This window comes from Liolophura sinensis, chromosome 1 (genome assembly GCF_032854445.1).
Source record: "Liolophura sinensis isolate JHLJ2023 chromosome 1, CUHK_Ljap_v2, whole genome shotgun sequence".
NCBI lineage: Eukaryota > Metazoa > Mollusca > Polyplacophora > Chitonida > Chitonidae > Liolophura > Liolophura sinensis.
The window spans coordinates 43,496,344-43,520,214 of NC_088295.1; the positions used below are offsets into that span (position 1 = coordinate 43,496,344).

The 23,871-nt window shown below is 38.6% G+C and overlaps 1 protein-coding gene across 1 annotated transcript in view; it reads left to right on the forward strand.

Moving 5' to 3' along the window:
• The first annotated feature begins 4,181 nt into the window (after nucleotides 1-4,181).
• LOC135474672 (protein C-mannosyl-transferase DPY19L3-like) overlaps nucleotides 4,182-23,871 on the forward strand; it is a 32,105-nt gene continuing 12,415 nt past the window's right edge. The window contains exons 1-8 of the mRNA XM_064754221.1: nucleotides 4,182-4,371; nucleotides 7,972-8,357; nucleotides 16,272-16,362; nucleotides 17,901-18,022; nucleotides 18,407-18,552; nucleotides 20,534-20,657; nucleotides 21,046-21,180; nucleotides 23,389-23,520. Coding sequence (XP_064610291.1) covers nucleotides 8,115-8,357; nucleotides 16,272-16,362; nucleotides 17,901-18,022; nucleotides 18,407-18,552; nucleotides 20,534-20,657; nucleotides 21,046-21,180; nucleotides 23,389-23,520 — 993 coding nt within the window. The 5' untranslated portion in view covers nucleotides 4,182-4,371; nucleotides 7,972-8,114. The remainder of the gene's footprint in view (nucleotides 4,372-7,971; nucleotides 8,358-16,271; nucleotides 16,363-17,900; nucleotides 18,023-18,406; nucleotides 18,553-20,533; nucleotides 20,658-21,045; nucleotides 21,181-23,388; nucleotides 23,521-23,871) is intronic.

A 23,871-nucleotide genomic window follows, 5' to 3' on the forward strand; every position in this document is an offset into this window, starting at 1 on the left:
TTTCAGCTCTACGAGTGTTTTATTTATTCCATAGCTACACAGTGAATGAATCTGTAAGTAATCACAGCATAAAAGACGTCAATTATGTACATGTATCTTTACGAAAAGAAATATTCCAGTGAAAAGTGAATTGGCTCTTCTGGTGGCATAACAAGTCAGGAAAGTGGTAAAGGTGCGAAAAGACTTATATACAGTAAATTATTTTGTATTCAACATGCAGCACTCGGCTTGTCGTCACGCTCCTTTCCCCCAGCTATATATAATGGATGAAAAAAAATACTAACTAAATCTACTACTTGTGAAGAAACCATCATCACACCTTACTCTCAATGCTTGCAGTGCGCCATTCCTTAACATAAGTTTTCTTTATTTGTCCTAAGCTTTGGGTTCGTTTGCATGGGCGTTATATTGACTGCAACCGATTTATAATATCTCGTCTATGGAGATGTTGGTGTTCTTCATCGTGTCTCTGTCTGGCTGAGGCAATGCGGGCCTTCCTCTTAACTTTTCCCTTCTCAGGGGGATGGCAGTGGACATTCTGTTGTCCAGATTAGCCTTAATCCTGATCCTGTTTCAGCTCAATTGACTCTCGGAGCCGTGGTTTTCCGGAAGGGTGCACATTACCAACGAATGAAACAAAGAAAGCTACGTCACTGTTGTCGTTTTCTTTTAGAGACTCACATCTTAAGAGTCCATCTTGCTTCAGTTGCTTCAACACCGCCTGCTCTGTGTCTCTCTTACGGGGCTCCTCAAGCTTTGACGGAAGGGAAAGGGGTAAGTAAATGGATTCAACAAGTGTGACGTCTGAATCATCTTAGGACTTCTTCCTGTCCTCAGGCGGGGCAACTCTTCTTATCTTCTTTGAATGTACACATCCCATGCTCTACAATAGGCCTATGCCACGATATAAGCTCATGAATGATGAAGAGTGAATACAAACGGTGTCTCCAATCTATGTATTGGCTACATCATCGTCAACAGGGCTCGTGATTTCATCATCGTCACAACGTCTTGACCAATCAGCTTAACTGGCGCGTCATATTCTACCGAGAAACGTGACGTCAACGTTACAATACGCGTTACAGACCTCATAAACATCTTGATGCTGTATAATGTGTTTAGTCCTTAATTCAACTCCAAATTTGAACCAAACAAGTCTGGGACGAACATTGAAGCGCATTTATTTTTGATGCTACGCCCATGTCACACTAGCTTATTGTCGTCAGATAACTGTGCAACAATTGACGCAGCATTACACAAAAATGAGATACCGGCAGAAGTCCAAAGCGGACGCTGGGCAATCCACAACAAGAACACAACATGTTTTGTCGTCGCGCAACAAAAGACTTGTGACGTGTAAGCCCCAATTAACACTTGCGCCACCTTTTGAGAGAGGAGAATCTGTCGGTACCCCATTGCAACAGCTTATTGTGACTGCTGCTTCTAGCGCCTCTGTAACCGCAAGAGTTTCAAATGCCTACTGTATTACCTCGGTTATCCCCTTGTTCCCTACTCAGGTGCATGATTTATGGGATTTACCCTACTTTATATGATAAAATTGCTATGGCATTGGACACTTATTTACAGAACGGGCTGGAGAATGAGTATGCTTTATTAGCGTGTATTCACCCATATTCACACTCACCTTCCTAAAAGCTAAACTTCTACACATGATTTTAAGTGTAACGCGTTTCTTTCCCCGTAAACACTTTCATTGCCATCATAAAGATGTAGATGTGCTAATTTACTAAAATTATGAAATGTTTAGCTCTTACTTCTGTATGTCCAGAACGCTTTTTGGTATCATTCTGATGTGTTATGTCATTTTATGTGGAGTGAATTATTACATCGTACGTGGTCAAATGTTCAATGTTTGCTGTAAAACGACGTGAAGCTTGTTCTATCTACATCCATTCAACCAGTGTGGTTTACGCCTCACCAATTAATGTACATCTAGGCGAGATAGATGTTGTCACTTGCTCGCTTATGTTTATACAATAGATGGTTTGCAATGGCAGCCATCTTTGAGGTACGTTTGTGTATATTGTCCATTGTATGCCCTTTCCAGCCAAGGGCCTCTGCCCAGTTTATGACATTTCTAACAACAGACACACAGTGGGCAATACACAAACTTACCTCAAAGATGGCTGCCATTGCCAACCATCTATTATGTACGTGGCGGACTCTGTTAATCTAAAACTACTCTGTTAAAGATAACATATAATATTGTTTTCTAAGTGATGGTAAAATAGATTCTGCATGTTACTGCAACATAATATTACATTACAGGCTACACACTATCTCGTTGCACGAAGTATTCACTTGGAATAACAGAATAAGCCAGGAATATATTTATTTGTTTATTTATTTATTTATTTGATTGATATTTTACGCCGTTCTCAAGAATATTTCCCTTATACGACGGCGGCCAGCATTATGGTGGGTGGAAACCGGGCACAGTCCGGGGGAAACCCACGACCATCCGCAGGTTGCTGGCAGACCTTCCCACTTACGGCCGGAGAGGAAGCCAGCATGAGCCAGTAATATATGTAACATAACATACAGTGTAGCTCGTATAGGATAATCAATTCTGCCATCACTTAGAAAACAGATTTAACGGATGTTTTTATGGAGTGTACATAGAATTGGTCAACAAATGATTTAGCTGCTATGTAAATAAATAATGACACTTTTCTTGTACAGTTTCTGATCTTTACGTTAAATTAAACGTCCATGTGCCTTGATCAGACTTATCGATCAAACCCGGCATAATTGCCTTGCTCCACCATCGTCACCAATAGCAGTTTGGATTAGACTGGCTCCATTACAGCTCCCCGAAACCGCCTAAGTTGAAGTGAGCGGAAGACAGCACAAGTGTTGTTTCAATCGCCATAACTCTCCAATAGTTTCCATCGTTGGATCGGTTTCATACGAATATCCAGGTATATGTATACCATATACCATATAATCTTCATGAATGCTACACATTTTAGTTTAAAAGTCCCTTAGACCTATATATATTTAATTAATTCAATTCAATTGCCTTTGTTGTTGGTGGGGAGAGGGGGTTCGGTGGTTAAAATTTGAATGAGTGGTGTCAGTGCTTATTACTATAATTTATTAATATAAAATAATATTACTATGTATTTATACATTTATTTATCACCGTATGGAAATCTGTCGAACGTTCATGATCCAAGTCTAATCAAAGATTCTTCGGGCCTCTAATCCCTACAAAACTCCGTGTAAAACATCTACGTCTCTAACCCGTATAAAGCAGCTGGGCTCAGTTGTTCAAAGATGTCAGACATGTACGATAATCGCACATATAGGTAATGGTGCGGTAATAGTTACGTATAAAAAATATCGCTCCACAAATGTACAATAAAAAAAATGTCATACGCCGCTTTATTAAACTGGGATAAGGGCCTCTAACTCGTACACAAACATCTGAGCCTCTAACCCGAACACAAACTTCTGGGCCACTAACCTGTACCATAACATATGGGCCTCTAACCTGTACAAAAACTCCGGGCGTCTAACCCGTACAAAATTCTGTATAAAATATCTGGGCCTCTAACCCGTGTCAAAAAAAAGTTAAATTTTGCCATTAGGCCCTACTTCGGTCAATACCACAGACGAGAGTGAACCAATTTCCTAAGCAGGGATATTTATTATCCCAATTTCAATCGTAAACGTGGGCTGCGCCAAGCGGCACCTCAGCCATGCATCGCCTGTCACATGCTCCGGGTAAACCCACGCTATCCGTCACGCCTGTAGTACCTACCCCTTTTCCCGCTTCTGCGGAGACAATGACACCCGGAGAAAGACATTTCATTTTAATTCTTCCACGTCAAATGAAATTATATGTCTAATTAAACAAAATGCTGATGGAGAATTACCGCTTTGGGTTTAATACACTCTCGGTCTCATCTAGAAGAGTAAAACTGAGAAATCAGACATGCCGTGTGTAGCGCCATATATATTGTTTAGTCAAGAGATTCTTCAGAAAATATGATCACATACTCGGGTAAGTGTACCCAGAAGACAACCATGACAGCTTGACGATTCCAGTCTAGACGGGAAATGCCGAGAGGTTACGATTGAGATTTAGCGGAAAAGGCCGAATGTTGCACTCCGGAGAGGACAGAGGTTCGGCGGGGTCGCACATGTCAGACAAAACAAACTCGTCCTAGTTTGTGGGCAGACTGTGCAAGTACGCGCACAAGGTGCGAAGATGATGTTTTGCCGTGACGTCTGCCATGACCAGCGACAGTTTTTGCTGCCTGACTCCTGAGATATCATCCATATCTGGAGAGCATCGCATCACAAGTTGCTGCCTCAAGTTCTTGAAACTGGATAGAGGTTTTAGTAAGTTTGGTGAGGAGGCTCTCGAGTAGGGTAACTCACCGATATGGTTTTACCATTGGTTTAGGGCTGAGGCTCTCAACTAGGGGTGATCCTTGTGAATCACAGTATCACAAGTCCTGTCAACTATGTGTAAATTAATGATGATGTTTCTTGAGAATGGCTAAAAAGCATGACAATGTAGAATACATGCAATACAAAATTTCAGAGAAAACAGTGATTCTGACGGTGGAGTTTTAAAGTTTTAGTTAATATAGGCCTACTTATGTACTGTCTGTAGTCCACATGTTCAGTACCGCTAGTTGACATCCGTTCTTGGAGTAACAGTTATCATAATCAAGAGAGGAAAGTATTCTGTAAGACGAGTCGGAAGTTGGAGGTTACGTGATGACCCTTTAGTGTCTAAAACAAAATGACCGCCTAATGTTAAAACACTGGGGAAAAGGTCACTTTTTACCACTTTGCTAGCGATCAGTAAGGCTTAGTACAAAATAACATCAAGAAAGCTCTGCTGAAATACTCAGACTATCTTGAAAGCTGAAAATTATACAAATCCAACGGATACAAGATTGCTGATAGCGATTCAAAAATAGGAATTTTCCTATGCAATAACGTTAAGAGGACAGTTTTCTTCACCCACGCCGTTGTTACTAAGGAGATCACATGATCTCTATCTTCCGATCTGTCTTACAGAATCACAATGTTTTAAATACATACCAATACTACCATTTGAATGTTATGTTTCACTTTGTTAAAAGCAAACACTCATGTCAGCATATGATAACTAGGAAAGGTAGTTTTCTAATGACAATTACCACCATAAGCAGCACGGATGTATAGGATAACCTTATGTGACGTGTGGATGTTAAAACCAGATATCAATACATGCCTTCAAAAGCTTTCATGTCAATATCACCCTTTTTAAATCAGCTGATTTGATTTCCAGAAGCTAGGGCCCCTATTCAGGAAACTCTATGGCTGTACACTTCCCTAACCCGCCCTTGTGTAGCTGTCTAACCTACTCACTCAACAGATCCCTACAACTACCAGTCCATTTACTGTTTTAAAACTCTAACATTCATTGTAAGACTGAGTCCATCCCTTTCTCTAAAAAACATGACACATGACTCCCACCTCCTTCCCACTCATGGCAGTTGAACTTACCTCCTCTGCTCGTTTCTATGTGATTTTCCTGTTGAACCTTCCATACTATTTTTTCAATTTACTACACTTGAAGATGAAACACGTTAACAGTCTGTCTTGATTGCAGGTGTCGAGAGATACTGAATGGTTTGCAAGATGTTGAAATTTAAGGTTTATCGTTATTCTATGTTAGATTCTAAATACACATTTTTTCTGGCTGCCAGTCAGTTATCTATTCTATAAGCTTGGAAATACAACATTTAGTCTATACTTGAGAGGAATATTCTGGTTGTTTTCTTAGGCCTTGTTGCACATTTCTGAAAACATGGTGCCACGATACGTCAGGAAGAGGGCTGCAGGTGAGCGTGTAAGGTGTGACAGAGTGGTTAAAGGGTATATGAAAGGGAACTGTATTGTAGTTTGATTGTATGTCTTAAGCGATCCATCTTTTTCCTACATGACTGGATTGGAATGCTCTGAGCTATCATTGTCACACTCATCCATTAAATGGTCATAGATCTTAGTTCAAACTGATACCGATGTCTTCCAGTTTGTGTAAAGTTTATGTTGGTCTCTGTTCACTCATATGGGCAATTTTCAGGAAAATGTATACATAATGGTAAAGAATTTTTTATTTTGTGACTGTCAAAGATTGAGGCGAAAAGTGCTTTCCTTTGGACTATGTTTGGCTCAGAGTCTTCCCTCAAACCAACAAAGCAGGATTCTTTACAGTTTTGAGCAAAGATAAAATTCAATGTTTAAGACTTTGTGTTTACCGTTACGTCATTAACAGTAAAGAAATAACGGTAAAGACATTGTTAATGTATAGACAAACTGCCACAGATCACTGACCTAGGAGGAGCAGATTGTTGTTGAGTGTTTATTGAAGGAAAAGGCCAGCTTCGGGAGAAAGACTGGTGAAAAACTGTCTCTAGAAATATATTTATGTCAAATGTCAGAATTGTCCAGGACTATATGGACAAGACTTCCAGTGGCAAGGTTTTCTGGCATCACATCATATTTCTGGCATCACATCACATGTTAGCTCGTGTTACAAAGTAAGGAGAAGTATTGGTAGTGGATGTCAGATGTTGGCGGTGGTGGTGTCCAGTTTGATTAAAGTTTTGGCTAATCATATGGTTGCAGTGGCCACCCATAGTACACAAATAGCCAGTCATCTTTGGGGATTTGCATATCAAAGACCAAGGAAGTTTTTTTACCTCATAACTCAACATTTTGCTCAGCTATTCTCAGGGTTGCAATTGCCTCCCATAGTACCGGTACATGGATTGCCAAATGCAGTTCTTGGTTTGCATATCAAAGACCTCTGTGGTAAAGTTGTGCACTAACTCCCCCCACAGCATGTTTTACCACCACAATGATTTACAACTCCATAACATATGAATCATTGCTATGAAATCCGTACGCAAATGATAAACAGTGATAGTTGTGACAGTATAATGATGTTGGCCTATCTTGTTGATGTAATGGCAAGATCTTAGCACTACATAATTAGAGGATAATATCTGTGTATGACAGCGTCCTGAAATAACACATTGTGCACCTATATTTATTGCAGCCTAAGACTGCTAATTGCTGATGTACTGGTATATTATTTAAAGAGCCACTGACCTGACACAGATTAAGAACATGACAAAACATTTGTGTTTTTAGTTTGAAAAATACTGGAACATTGAAATAATTGTTTTGTATTTCTTAATATGCAGTTCAGGTTGTGGCTTAACATATACATGTATAAGTATTGGTACAAAAAAGCTGCTTGACTTTCTTCTTGGGACGTAAAATGGCTTTAAACTACTGTTCTAAAGCCGCAGTGGTCAGTTAAGTAGGCTGCTCTGCTGACATCAGCAGTGATATAGCTGTCAAAACAACTCCATGGGGAAAGAGCTCTAAATAGGTGTGCTAATTAATGATGTCACTTCCAAAAATTTCTGACCATTGATGGAAAAGATGCATAAAGTATAGCAGTTATGAAAAGGTGTAAAATATGCAGATTTTTTGTCTCATTTTTTGGTCATATCTTTCTTCATTTCTTTAAAACCATAATCTTGCATTTATATAGTACGTTTTCATGTATCCTATAAAATAGGTTGACAAACTGAAAACCCTGAATTCATTGTCAAGTATGTCGTTGATTGGGAGTAATTTGGTGTTTTCTATCTGACCGTACATGATGGCAGTGGTTAGCTCAGGGAGTGACAGAAGTCAAAGTTTGCTCCAAAATAAACCCAGTACAAGAAGCTATTTAAAAGAAAAATAATATATCAACATTGTGCTAAATTTAATTTTCATCAGAAGATTAGTCTAAAAACCATTTGAGTGTCACTTTAGAAAAGTTTATTTACACTATGGACATTTATATAGCAATCACACACACACACATACTGCACCCATGTATTGTATTGTATAAATTTATTGATTCTTTTTGTTTTGTTTCAGATTAGATCAAGCACATGCGGAAGGAAACATATGGTCGGGTTGAAATTCAATCAATAGTGTAATGCCCCCAATATCAGTAAGCTGACTGTTGATGATTCAACATTCCTGTGTTACACAAGACAGTGACAAGTGGTGTTGTCAACATGGCCGCCAAAGGATCAGACGTGCGGCAAAGACAAAAATCACAAAGAATCTCAACAGTTGTGAATGGAAATGGAAGAAAGATCAAAGAGGAGTCTGCTAATACCTCAGCTGGAAATTTGACAAGTTTTGCAAACATTCTCAGTTTTCTTGTGGGTGTTTTGTGTATGGTGGTAGCTGGATACAAGCATGCCTGGTTGCAGTTTATGCTGCAAGAAACAACACTTTGGTTCTCTAACATTCAGGTAAGCAAAGCAGGTTTGGGAAGGAAAATTTTCTGATGTAAACCACATTATTAAAGTGCTGCAGATCTACCAGTTGGTAAGTTACTTAGGGAACTTGTGGATATTTTCTGCAAAAAGAAACTATTGTAACCCATGTCAACAATTCAGAAAAATTGTTTAAGTAAATTTATTCTGTTTTGAAAGAATTTATGTGTATGGAAAACCATTACCCTGCCCCTGAAACTGATTTAGCACAACCTTAAGGCAAACATTTCTAGATCTGTTTCCTTCATTTCAATCAAAGTAAGGATTGAAATATACACTCACACGTACATGTGTGAATTTAAGTAACACAACTAATATCTTGGGTGATTCCTCACAGACTGCCTTCTCCAGTTACAGGATTATTGCCTGTCTTTTCTAAAACAAAAAAAAACTAGAAAAAATGCAGCAAAAAATTTTTAAAACATGTGTATATGATATCTTGTTCTTTGAGTTTGAAACTTCCTGAAGTAGAAGCATCTTTGATGTTAATAATCTTCGACACTCAGAATCTGTACAATAATTTCAAAGCAGTGTCTCTCTAAGCTGAAAAATCTATTTATGAACTCGATAGCAAAAATCATTGTAGAGTCACCGAAGAAGTGGTATGTACATTTTTGGATAGTCATGGAGTTATGCCCCTTTACTAGTACAGCTGTCTCTGTGAAGATACATATGTTGTTCATGTGATTTATTTCTTATTAGGTAAAGCAGTTTTAATGCACATTTTAAAACTGGAAACACTTTGCAGGTTTCATCATTATGAAACGTCCCAGTGAAATATCATTATTTGCCCACCCAAGAACATAATTCAGAACATTAATCTAATCTTTTTAATTAGCTTTCTATATCCTGTATACCACCCCATATTAATATTAGCCCTACCATGCTGTAAAGCTACAAAGTTACGTCACAATGGGACATAAGCTGTTGTCGTACAGTGGTATCTTGAAACCTGTGTATTACTTACAAATATATGATTCATCAGGAGTGTCATCTTGCTTGTTGAATGTTGTGGTGACTTATACCTCTTTCAGATGGCCATAATTTAATCTGGTTCTAATCAGAACTGGTTTAAATCTGAACCAGTTTTAAAAATGGGTGGGTTCACACGACGAAGTGTTCAAGCCAGTTTTAAGCCAGTTTAGGCATTTGTCCGTTTACACGGTCACATTTATGTCGGTTTAGTTAAATTGTGATGTCGTCGTGATCTGCATGTATCAGGGGCGTTTAATCCAGTTACCGTTCTCACAACACAGATAAACCAGCTCAAGACCTGAAACTAGTTGAAAGCCACGTGGCTAGCAGAGGCAAATAAACTGTATCAAATACCCTCGCATTGAATTCACATGGGTCACGTCAAACTGGCTCAAAACCGCTTTCAGATTTAAACCAGCTTAACTTTGTCCGTGTGAACGCAGTTTTATATTAAGATGTAGTTATGGGATCTCTCAGGTTTTTTTATTGTGTATAGTGCATGGACTCCTGTATAACAGTCTTCATTACAACAGTCGGTTAAAGAGCTAGCGCAGCGTAATGACCCAGGAGTCTCTCACCAATGCAGTCGCTGTGAGTTCAAGTCCAGCTCATGCTGGCTTCCTCTCCGGCCGTACGTGAGAAGGTCTTGCAGCAACCTGCGGATGGTCGTGGGTTTCCTCCGGCCTCTGCCCGGTTTCCACCCACCATAATGCTGGCAGCCGTCGTATAAGTGAAATATTCTTGAGTACGGCGTAAAACACCAATCAATCAATCATTACAACACACGATACAATATAACACAACTGCATATATGCCCCAAAATTTTTCAAACAAGTTGTTTTTGCACTCATCCGAAAATACTTTCAAAATTTCTGTGGAGAAAACCCTCATATTTTGGGAATTCTCGGCACTGAGAAGCTTAGTTGTCATGAAATTATTAACTGAAAACAATTGTAATATTCCGATTTGGCTTGTCACAGACTCAGTAGCTAAGAAACTTCATATGATGTGCTTCGCTTAGAACATTGTGAGCAGCGCTGTAATGAGGGAAAGGTGTGTATGGTTCGAGAACAGGTGTATGGTTACTAGTTGTAATTGAGTGGGTTAGACCCAACTTCAGATAAATGAGTACACAATCTGTGCCAGGGTTGACATTTAAGATACCTTTACTCCTTCGTGATTTAATTAGTGTTTGCAGCCAATGTGTTACACAGGGCACTAATAACTACCGCCTCAGGTTTCAGTCATTGAGTACGTTGTCCACATCTGGTTCTGTGAACTCATTTATGAAATATATTTGATTTTATCCTGTCTCTCATTGATGCCACAGTATTATGTGGATTGATCGTGCAAAATTACCAGACTAAATTCATTAAAATAAGCAGTCTGAATTGAATAAAATTATCAGACTAAAATCATTAAAAATTATCAGACTGAATTTATTAAAACGGCTAGACTAAACTTCACAGATTGTAAGAGTCTTTGGAACCAGTATAATATCCTTATAAAACTTAAAAATCCTTATAAATCTGCAAAAAGTTTATCAGCTTTCTTCTTGGGGTGTAAAATGGCTTTAAACTACACTATTCGTAAGGCCCCACAGTGGTCAGTCTGCAAATTAAGTACTCCTGTGTAAACGTCAATGGTGATAGCTGCCAAAACCTTAAAATATGATGACGATGTGTGAATCTATTGATGGCAATAAATATGGTCCAGACATCTGTAATTGAGGCCGATGTGTGAATCTGTTGATGGCAATAAATATGGTACAGACATCAGTAAATGAGGCTAATGTGTGAATCTGTTAATGGCAATAAATATGGTACAGACATCTGTAATTGAGGCTAATGTGTGAATCTGTTAATGGCAATAAATATGGTACAGACATATGTAATTGAGGCAGATGTGTGAATCTGTTAATGGCAGAAAATATGGTACAGACATTTTGCAAATGAGGCTAATGTGTGAATCTGTTAATGGCAATAAATATGGTCCAGACATCTGTAATTGAGGCCGATGTGTGAATCTGTTAATGGAAGTGAATGAAATGCATATATTTTAGAACAGAACCAGAAACTCATCAGTGAATCTGTTAATGGCGGAAAATGAGATATTTTTTATTTGAGACCGTGTGGAAATATGTTAATGACACTGGATAAGATATTTTGTAATTGAGGTCAGTCTGTAAATTGGACTGTCTGACTAACCATATGATGTTCATGCATATATGGAATCCCTGTTACTGTGCATTTGGAATTTGGAATACTGACGCATTAAACGATAGATTAATTGCAAATACATATAATACCATAATTTTCGTTCATTCTGGTTTTACTTTGCTTCATTTACCAAGTAAACCTCAGACTTACCATCACATAAAAATCTGTTTGTTTCACCGCCCAAAATAAACAGATCAAATGGTTTTATTCAGCTTTTCTCCAGAAAAACCTTTGCTTTTAAATTCAAAATTTAATGTAGAAGACAAATGCCCAACCCTACATGTGATTATCAAGACAACATTGGGCTATGTGAAACAAACACTTTTTTAATGATGGCAGATCCACTCTCTTATTGCCAACATAAACACATTATCATATGATCTGTGAGATGGGAAAAATTCAGTACACATGTAACATGCATAAAGCAGAATGTAATTTGTTACATTTCCATCTTTTTGATGGATTTTGTTACATTTCCATCTTTTTGAACCACTGGTTCAGATAGTAGCATCACTGAAACTATTTAATTTGCATGAAATTGAGGGAGAACAGAGACTGTATTATATTAATTTGAAATATCAAGATTGTCTAAGGAGATAAATATGTATAATGAATAACATTTCACAAGATTCACATTTCACACTTATTTTGCTATTAAATATTAAAAGTATCCAATAAAATGCTCCAGTGCAGTGTATAGAAATGTGTTATAAATATTATATTACAAAGTGAAATTTAATGATCACAAATATTGTTCAGGGAATGTGATTTGTAATTTAGATGTATACATGTAATGTAGTGTAGCTGTCACGTACGCAATAAAGTGTTAAATGTTTCAGAAATTTAGGAATTTAAGCCCAGTTGGCATCGTATGTGAATGGCTATAAAAGATGACAAATTTACAGAAATCTTTATTTCCATGGCAACATATTTTTTATTAAACTATATACTGAGGAATAATGGTTAATTTTGTATATTTAGCACATACATGTACATGTATATCAATTGTGTTAGTGGAAAACTGGATTAAATTATATGATATTTCCAGAAAGGATATAGATTTGAAAAAAGAGTGTAACATGACAAGTTGAGATTGATGAGCCATGAAACTTTCCACTGGCAAGTCTGTATTGATTTTGTTAGTGAAAAATTGGATTAAATTTTCCGATATTTCCAGGAAGTAAACATATATTTTAAACACAGCAGTAGTTGGTTTAATAAACATAATAGTATTTTACGAGCCAAATGGCCCATAAAAAACTGGGCATTATCCAAATTGTTTATACAGGTATTTTATTTGCTCTGGGACCAAAGAGCCAATAGACATGATAGATGATTGGCCCCTAGAGCCAGAAGAAGTATTTCAATCCTTGTCACATGTGTGGCACGACAGGTTACGGTTAATTAGAATCTTGCCAATTTTAATCTGATAAGCACTGATTTCCTCTTCCTCCTGTGCTATTTATTTTTAGTGGTAAATTCCCATTTATGCAAGACCTCTTGTCATAATAATTTGTAACGCTTAAAACATTGGTATTTTTCCTCTGAAGTTAACTTCCCTTTTGTGTGGGACATGAAAAATTGGCACCTTTATGTAAGTGACAGGTAGATGTGTTGACCAGAAGAAGGCAAGAGAAGGTGTTGGTCATCCTGTTTGGTGGTCAGTGATAATTAGTAAGGGGATGCACCTGGTCAGCTGAGTACAGGGTATTTAGACCGGAGAGGGGGTTGTGGGGCAGGTGAACAGTCACTGCCCCAGGGGGTGGTACTGGGCTTCCAGTCTGTTAGGGGAGGGGTGGGGACGAGGGGGGATGTATTGATTATCAGAACAGCTTCCAAGGGTAGCCCCCTTCACCATTAATTCAGCTCTTCCATCTATTGATTTTCCTGGTGCCAGTTGATTGCATGTCTGACTCCTTTATCCTGGGGTAACACACGAGTCTGGGTAGAGAGGCACACACACAATGGTGGCCAGGCCATACTGCTGAGATCTCCAGCAGACCTGTGTACTGCCCTTACATCTTCATGCTGACGACAATTTGACTATTCACTCTTTCTAATTGACGACCACCTCACTGCTGTTTGTCCACTCAGCTACTGCTTGTCCACTCAGCTACTGCTTGTCTGTGTTTCCAGCGTGCTCTTCCAAGACGAGGGTTAGAATATCGCGAAGCTGCAGTTGGAACCCGTGGCTGGCAGTCGTCGGCCACTGTAAGTGGTTGGGTTGTGTGTACGACAGCTTAATATCTGTTGTTCACACGTAACCTCCTCCATGGTGACAAGGGGATTCTGAACCTTTTGTCATAGCTGCTGTTAGAGCATCAACTGTTAACAGCCACCTGTGCAGGCAGACTCACAGCCAGCTGCTTACAGTCGTCACAGTTGCTTGCAGCAATATCGGCAGTTTTCCTCGAAAGCAGGTTACAAGGATAGAACATTCCAGCATTAGTGGACCATTATTTTAGACGTCATTCTGGTGACCAGATACAGAAAGTGGCTGATGCATGGGGCAGATGGTCATCGTAGGATTGTATTAGGGTCACTGTCAGTGTGTTAGCAGGTTTAGCTATTCTTATCTGTGTATATCAGTAGTGTGGTAGTGTGATGTGTGGAGCATTACCCATAACATTAGCGACCATGCTTTAACTGCTTGTCTGACACTGATCCACTGCTGATTGCATCAGAGTTGTGTGACCAAATTTTATTCTCAGCAGTGTATTTATCATGATCTAAGATCACAACAGTTGCCAAATATTGTTGGATTTGACTGTATTGATCTCGTCAACAGATTATTGGATTTGTCAGTATCAAACCTGCAATACTGTTTATAAAGCGTGGGCAGCCTAGAAAAGAAAAACAATGGCCGAAATTCGTAGGAGGAAGGGTGGCAAGAATAAAGGAGGCAGCGGAGGGTATAAGAGTTACGCCATGAAGTACACGAATGGTTTGAAATCTGAGAAACACGAGTCGTACTTTGTGTTAGGGATGTCACTACAGGATGCCATAGTAATGGCCATTGGCATTGGCATGGGGCTGTACATGGGTTACAGGCAAGGGCTCTATATGAACCAGTTGCATGAAAACAACCTCTGGTTCTCCAACATTAAGGTAACCATTAGTCACATTTGTGAATTCTTTTTTTTTTTTTACTACAGCATACTATAGTGATCATCGTAATTTTGTTGATAATGTTTGTCTGAGATGTAAGTTGATTATTAGATTTCATAAATTTTATTTGTGTATTTTGTTGATTTATTTGTTGATTTATGTATCAGTTTATTTATTTATTCATTCATTCTTTGTTGTTGTTTTGTCCATATTGGATTGTTCAGTTATTTGTACAGTGAGTGTTTTGTTTAATATGTCAAATGTTATCATTGAACAAATATATAATATATCTCTGAGGCAAAGTGTCATAACATCAATCTCTCACTAACACTGTATGATTGTTAAGTAAAAAAAACACGAAAATTATCAGAACTTTTTAACCGTAAACATATGAAATCTATGTACATGTACCCTTCTAAAAAAATGTAATGTAAATAATTCGAAACATTTGAAGGATTACAGCACTGAATTGATCCACATATATGTATTTATATTATCTGCTAATATTTTTTCATGCTGCAATGACATTTTATATCATCTGCACACTTTCTTTCTATACAGTATTGTACTCTGTAAGACAAGATAAGAAAAAGCTCCATTAACTCATATCTCTTTGTTTTTTCCCCATCTCCATATATTCTAATAAGTAAATGATGAGATCTTGTATTTATACAAATCATTTCATTCAGGTAGATATTTCTTAGTAACTGAAGATTTATTAGTTCTGACCTACATATGTAATTGGCTGCTTTAATTTAATAGAAATACCGGTAATGGTGTTTTATACAAGACATGCACATTTAGTACACACATCAGTTCTGCAGCTGACTTGATCATGCCCTGGAGGCAGAGGTGGTTAGCACACCAGCGCAGCACAATCACCCAGGAGCTTTTTACCAATACGTTAAGTTCAGCTGATGTTGGCTTTCTCTCAGGCCATTGGTGGGAAGATCTTCCAGCAACATCATGGCCAAGGATTTCCCCTGGGCTCTGCCTGGTTTCATCTCACCATAATGCTGGCCACTGTCACATAAGTGAAATATTCTTGAGTATGGGGTAAATCGCCAATTAAATAAAAAAATGGATCATGCCATGATACACTGTACTAACATTTGTCGCTACCCTAATTCCTCAATCTTTTTGCATATGAAAGAGCAACCTTCAGTATGATTTATGTATTTTTTAATTTGATATTAGAGACAATTAAGGCTACCTTGGTTAGATTGGTCATATTCAGGGCTTCACCAAAAGTATAATTTTATTAGTCTAAACAGGATAAACACCTTGCAAACTAAGAAAGTGTTGAAGAAATTCATTAGGATCTTGTAGAAAGTAAAAACTTTGCCATAGTGTTTACCTTGATACCTGTCTTGGTTCACGAGTGTGAGTGTCCAGCTATGCAAGATAGGCAGATCTCTTTTAGTGGAATGTAAATATGGCCTTTGCAAGAAGTGTTCATGATTGTGTTCAAACAACCCTCTTTGAGGCTAGTTTGTTTCAACGGAGTGTCCAGGTTTTATACACTCTTACCTCTCCCAAATGTGTGAGTAATCTATAAATATTAATTTCTATCTTGTTGATTTTACAGGAGGTTGAGAGAGAAATCTCCTTCCGAACAGAGTCAGGACTCTATTACTCCTATTACAAACAGATGCTGCATTCCCCTTCAATCCAAACAGGTAAATGTAAATCAGAGTAGTTATTATGATAATTAAACTTTTCTGATTTTACCCAGGCATGCCAGGTATTCTGACACATGAAAGAGCATTGAGATTGCTCTTGAATGGCTTTTCTCCTTGACCTGACGATTGCATTAGAGTTGTACATTGTATTGAAGTTTTAGATTACCTTTATTTCCTGCAGTAGTCAGATTTAAGGGCAGACCAAAAAAAGACAGATTTCATTGTAAATTGGGAGCTGGCGATGTCAAGGCCAGATGATTAAGGAGGTGTTTGCTTTAACAATGGCCAGGTCATATAAGACGTGGGATCAATGTCTCATTGTATGATTCAGACAATGTCAAGATTCCTCTGGCTCCACTGTTTTGTGGGAGCGGAAAGGGACGGTCATTGGTGCTTTCTCATGTAGTCTTACATGAAGTTTAAGATCACTGGCTTTTCACCAATATGACATACAGCTAGAGGAAAAGTTCACCATTATAACTTGCTAAAGGTCAGGACTCATTTCTGATTTCCTCAGTCCATTATATAATGGCTACCATTGTTTATTTATTTATTTTATTTGAATGGTGGTTTATGTCGTTCTCAAGAATATTTCACTAATATGATTGCAGCCAGTTTTATCGTAGGGGAAACCCTCCTATTGCACCACAGAGCCAGGGGGAAACCCACAACCATCAGCAGATCTCTCGCTGACCTCCCCACGTACGGCTGGATAGGAAGCCAATTTGTCAACAAATGATTCCTGATTATAGCATTAAATATCAATCAACACTAACGAACCTTTTTTTGTAAATGTACTTCCATGAACAAACAGATCATGGCAGATTTGTAAATGACACGCTGAAGAAGATTCAACTGATGTGTTCAAAACCTGAACCCGGTTAATAAGAACCAATCAGATAGGTTCTAATTACAGAGGCTGTTATGGCTTAAATGACAAAATGGAGAATCCACACTGATTTGATGTGGCCTGATTCTTACAGCGAACTATACAGTATCACACCAGATTTGACCACTTAGTGAAGCATGGGCAACTTTATTAACCCACGCTCTGCTACGTCAGCTATCTTTCATGCACTCATTGCCAGTTTTCTTTCCTTTAAGATTCAGATTGAAAGTGATCAGTAGGGTAACTTTATGTACAGCCACCTTTCAAGGCGAACTCTAACTGTCATTACCGTCGTACCCGAAGCAAAGTTCACGCTCTTGTTTTCAAAAACACAATTGTTTTTAATACTTTTGGAAAGGAAAGAGTGGTTTGCCAGGAAAGTTATGAAAGAAATTATGCAGGCATTTTTGGAGACAATTGACTCTGGTTCAGTGAAACACAGCAATTTATATATAATCAGCTACATGTAGCTGGAGCATTAACACTCTCTGTACATGAGTTCAAATCCCCAGACAGGAAATTTGTCTCTGTCGGGACCGATATATAAATTTATAAGCTGTGACCTGTTGGCTCATTAGAGTTATTACAGACTTAGTCATCGCAGATGCATAGAGTACTGTATCATATATCATGTCTGATTTTGTAGGTTTGTATCAGCTGACCCATGATAACCACACAGAGCATGGTCATGAAATCAACCTGTTGGAGAGAATGAACATCTATCAGGAGCTTATTCTTAGTATTATCTACAAGATTCTACCCATCAAGGTGAGCTTATTTTGAGTGTCAGTTTCAAGGTGTTGCCTAACAGAGTGAGAGCACCCATTAATGTAAGGCTGGATCCTAATTATGTGATTGCGGTGATTATCAGAGAGTAAACAAATTACTTACATGTTGTGCAGTGGTATGTATGAGAGGTACATAGGTTCAGGTGACACATTTTGCTTGATTCTTAGTGACTCATCCACCTTACACAGCCACTTTATGGTTTTTTGTGGAGCTTGATTAATTTTTTTTATTGGACAAACAGGTGTTGTCATCCAAAGTACCTGACCATATCATTGACAGTTTTGTGTGCTCTTGAAAGTTCATTTTCTTATTACCTGACCTAGCTACAAAATATAAACAGATAATGATTTGTTTTGTTGACAGAATATGGTTGAGCCGATATACTTCTATCTGTACAGTATCTTCAGCCTTCAGGCTGTGCTGGTTTGTGCCCTGTATGTGACAGCCTGGCTGCTCAGTGGCTCTTGGCTTGGAGGAATCCTCACTGCCTGCTTCTACATATTCAACAAGTGAGCTTCTCTTTAAACCTTTGATAGCTGATAACACTGGGAAAGTTTGTCAGTCAGTCAGATCTAGCATATATATGTGCGTGTGTGGTGGGGGGGGGGGGACTTCAAATCCAGTAGGTCTGCAGTTAACACTGGGGAGCGGGCTGTGGCCGATTGGCTGGGGTGATTGCCAATCACCTTTTAATTGCAATGTCACACAAGATGTGGGTTCAGTCCCATTCTAAGGCAGGGAATATTCTAGATTTCCTTGCTTTCATGATGTTTGTGGCAGTGAGCTGTCAACATTTAAATGTGGTATTGCATGTTTAGTGGAGAGCACTTGCCTTCCACCAAGATACATGTAACATGCCACACATGAGAGAATTGACCAGTAACATGCCACACTTGAGAGAATTCACCAGTAACATGCCACACATGAGAGAATTCACCAGTAACATGCCACACATGAGAGAATTCACCAGTAACATGCCACACATGAGAGAATTCACCAGTAACATGCCACACATGAGAGAATTCACCAGTAACATGCCACACATGAGAGAATTCACCAGTAACATGCCACACATGAGAGAATTTACCAGTAACATGCCATACATGAGAGAATTCACCAGTAACATGCCACACATGAGAGAATTCACCAGTAACATGCCACACATGAGAGAATTCACCAGTAACATGCCACACATGAGAGAATTCACCAGTAACATGCCACACATGAGAGAATTTACCAGTAACATGCCACACATGAGAGAATTCACCAGTAACATGTAAAAGGCCAGTGGTTTACTCTGGTTTCCTCCACAAATAAAATTGGCCACCAATGCGACAGTGAACAGTTTGTGAGTATGTTGTTTAGCAACAGTTAGAAATGAAAACAGTGGGTTTGTGTTAAATGGGTGTGTATTTGGTCATGATCAAGTCATTTATCGGATTTTCAGATGGAAAAATAGAAAACACAGTATATGGAAAGGTGTATTAGACTTTTTGAAGAGTGGAAAGGCTGTATAAACATGGTGAAACCTGTGTTACCCATTAAATCTCCATTATTGTGACTTATGTGATGTGTGTGCAATATTTCAAAGAAACATTTAATGAATGTGTAATAAGATAGAGCGCGTTCTACACTTACATGAATGTTATTACATATACTGTAATTCTTCGCCCTTTTCGCATGTTTGAAAGGTGTTTATTCAAGCATATTCTCAGGACATTATTCTGTGTTGACTGATGCCTTAAAATTGGTCAACCTGTGGTCAACTACAAAACAATGTAGTTTTGTCTCCCAAATGAAATTAAAAATGTGCACAGACTGTAGTGAAAGTTGCTCTTTAATATGAGAAAAGGTTAAGGTAAACATGTAGATCCTCACTGGCTCAGGTGTCAGTGTTTTGACCCCTGATGAAGGGCTGTGATTTTCTCTGGCCTCTGCTCACTTTTGTTCACCCATAAACCTGAATGTTGTGAAATAGGTGAAATATTTTTGAATTTAGCCTAAAGCACCAGAATTATAGATAAACAAATGGAATGAATTTTTCCATAGCTGATGTTTAGTTTAGAATTGATTTTCCAGTTCATATATTTTCAAACCTGTCACTGGTTAGGTGGCCTAATGGTTTGAGCAAAGTCGGGAGACCTGGAATCAAAGCAGAGTTGGGACATACATGTGCCAAAGACTTAGTACTTATTGTTGCCTCGCTCGGTGCTCAGCACTGATGGGTTAGAACAAGGAAGCAAGACTGGTTGGTCCGGTGTCAGTATAATTTGACTGAGTGGGGTGTCATATCTGGTGTCTTAGGCATGATACTTCAATGGCAGCAGCTTGGATTCACCCTGCACAAGAAGACACAGTATATGTACACACACCTAATGGCTCCTAGTAGTCATATGACTGAAAAATTGCAAAGTGCAAAGTTAAACCCCAAGCATTCATTCATTCATTCAAACCTGTCACCTAAGTGTTTCTTGGTTCTTCCGTTTTCAGAGATGAGACAACTCGTGTGGCGTACACAGCTCCTCTGAGGGAACACTTCTCTCTTCCTTTCTTGTGGGTGCAGATAGCTGCTATATCCTACTTCTTCCGACCTTCTGTGTCTGCCAAATGTGAAGTGAGTACAAAATGTTGACATGGAAACTCTGATAATGCAGTCTACAACTAGGTAAATTTTGTAGCAAGTCAGGCTTTTAATGAAAATTATGGCAAAGCACTAAAGTGCAAGTTTGAAGAAAATGATGTTGTTTAAAAACATGTTGGAGAATTGTTTAAGGCATTGTGATTTACAGAGATATCCCCCTTCCCAAACATTAGATGAGCCATGCTCAGACAGCATTTTTTTTAGGCTTTTCTTTTGTTTGTTTTTTTTATTTGCCTCTTTTTGCAAATCAAAATATGTGGAATCCATATTTGGCCATCATTATAAGTAAAAAAGCTACACTACAAAATGTTTTACCATGAATTGCAAATGATTCATGTACATGTATTTTTGTTTGTTTCAGAAAATCTCCACAGTTGTGATTGTATTTGCTAGTTTTTTCTTCACCCTGGGCTGGCAGTTTAACCAGTTCATCCTCTTGCTGCAGGCCTTCACTCTGTTTGGGGTGTGGATTCTAGATATGGTCCCTCTCTACAAGGTACAGTAGTGTGTCATCATCTAGAAATGTAACATGACATCAAATGATACCTTCACACTGTTTGGGGTGTGGATTCTAGATATGGTCCCTCTCTACAAGGTACAGTAGTGTGTCATCATCTAGAAATGTAACATTACATCAAATGATGCCTTCACACAGTTTGGGGTGTGGATTCTAGATATGGTCCCTCTCTACAAGGTAAAGTAGTGTGTCATCATCTAGAAATGTAACATTACATCAAATGATGTCTTCACACTGTTTGGGGCGTGGATTCTAGATATGGTCCCTCTCTACAAGGTACAGTAGTGTGTGATCATCTATAAATGTAACATTACATCAAATGATGCCTTCACTCTGTTTGGGGTGTGGATTCTAGATATGGTCCCTCTCTACAAGGTACAGTAGTGTGTCATCATCCATAAATGTAACATTACATCAAATGATGCCTTCACACAGTTTGGGTGTGGATTCTAGATATGGTCCCTCTCTACAAGGTACAGTAGTGTGTCATCATCTATAAATGTAACATTACATCAAATGATGCCTTCACTCTGTTTGGGGTGTGGATTCTAGATATGGTCCCTCTCTACAAGGTACAGTAGTGTGTCATCATCTATAAATGTAACATTACATCAAATGATGCCTTCACACTGTTTGGGGTGTGGATTCTAGATATGGTCCCTCTCTACAAGGTACAGTAGTGTGTCATCATCTAGAAATGTAACATTACATCAAATGATGACTTCACACTGTTTGGGGTGTGGATTCTAGATATGGTCCCTCTCTACAAGGTACAGTAGTGTGTCATCATCTAGAAATGTAACATTACATCAAATGATGCCTTCACACTGTTTGGGGTGTGGATTCTAGATATGGTCCCTCTCTGCAAGGTACAGTAGTGTGTCATCATCTAGAAATGTAACATGACATCAAATGATGTCTTCACACTGTTTGGGGTGTGGATTCTAGATATGGTCCCTCTCTACAAGGTACAGTAGTGTGTCATCATCTAGAAATGTAACATTACATCAAATGATGCCTTCACACTGTTTGGGGTGTGGATTCTAGATATGGTCCCTCTCTACAAGGTACAGTAGTGTGTCATCATCTAGAAATGTAACATTACATCAAATGATGCCTTCACACTGTTTGGGGTGTGGATTCTAGATATGGTCCCTCTCTACAAGGTACAGTAGTGTGTCATCATCTAGAAATGTAACATTACATCAAATGATGCCTTCACACTGATTGGGGTGTGGATTCTAGATATGGTCCCTCTCTACAAGGTACAGTAGTGTGTCATCATCTAGAAATGTAACATTACATCAAATGATGCCTTCACACAGTTTGGGGTGTGGATTCTAGATATGGTCCCTCTCTACAAGGTACAGTAGTGTGTCATCATCTAGAAATGTAACATTGCATCAAATGATGCCTTCACACTGTTCGGGGTGTGGATTCTAGATATGGTCCCTCTCTACAAGGTACAGTAGTGTGTCATCATCTAGAAATGTAACATTACATCAAATGATGCCTTCACACAGTTTGGGGTGTGGATTCTAGATATGGTCCCTCTCTACAAGGTACAGTAGTGTGTCATCATCTAGAAATGTAACATTGCATCAAATGATGCCTTCATGGAATACAACGTACAGTGTTTCACCTGAAGTAAGTGGCACGTTTTGCTTGAATGACTGATTCATCCATCTTATAGGTCCACTTAAGAGGTGTTTTTGAAGTTTGAACTGTTTGTTTGCATCAAAGTTATCATTTGGATGTCTTTGCATGCTTCTGAAAGTTCATTTTTACATCCCAAACTTCAGGTGAAATTCAATAAATCCTTATTTAAATGAACTATTTGCTCCTTTTCGAGGCTGTCTTCATAACATTCAGTGTAGCAGTATGTACCTTTGCCTTATCAAAATAATAATAAGAAATAAAACAGTCAGTTTTCTCCAATATTGTGACTGAAAAAAAAGAAAAGAAAGTAGAACATGAAGTAAAAAGCACTTTTTATTTCAGTTTCAGAAACACAAAGCATAGCTTACTTTGTTCCTTACCAATAATGGAAATATGGCTTATGCCCAAATGCAAGAAATTTTTGCCGGCTGAACTCTTGGCACACATTTTAAATGTATGACCAGGCTACTGAGGTCATAACTGAATGTCCAGTCAGTGATAAGGTATTAATGCTTTCCCTCCATTCAGGTGCGGACAGTGATGGTGGCCCAGGCAGGATCGCTTCTCACAGTCTGCTTCCTCCAGTTCCTCAACAAGATGATCCTGGGTTCCCTTGTGCTTAGTTTTATTCCTGCAGCCCTTATACTCATGACTCTCAAGGTAATTACAGAACTTACTGTGGTCTCCTCTGTGCTCAGTTTTAATCCTGCAGCCCTTATACTCATGATTCTGAAGGTAATTACAGAACTCATTGTGGTCTGCCCTTTGCTCAGTTTTATTCCTGCGGCCTTTATACTCATGATTCTGAAGGTAATTACAGAACTCATTGTGGTCTGCCCTGTGCTCAATTTTATTCCTGCAGCCCTTATACTCATGATTCTGAAGGTAATTACGGAACTCATTGTGGTCTGCCCTGTGCTGAGTTTTATTCCTGCAGCCCTTATACTCATGATTCTGAAGGTAATTACGGAACTCATTGTGGTCTGCCCTTTGCTCAGTTTTATTCCTGCT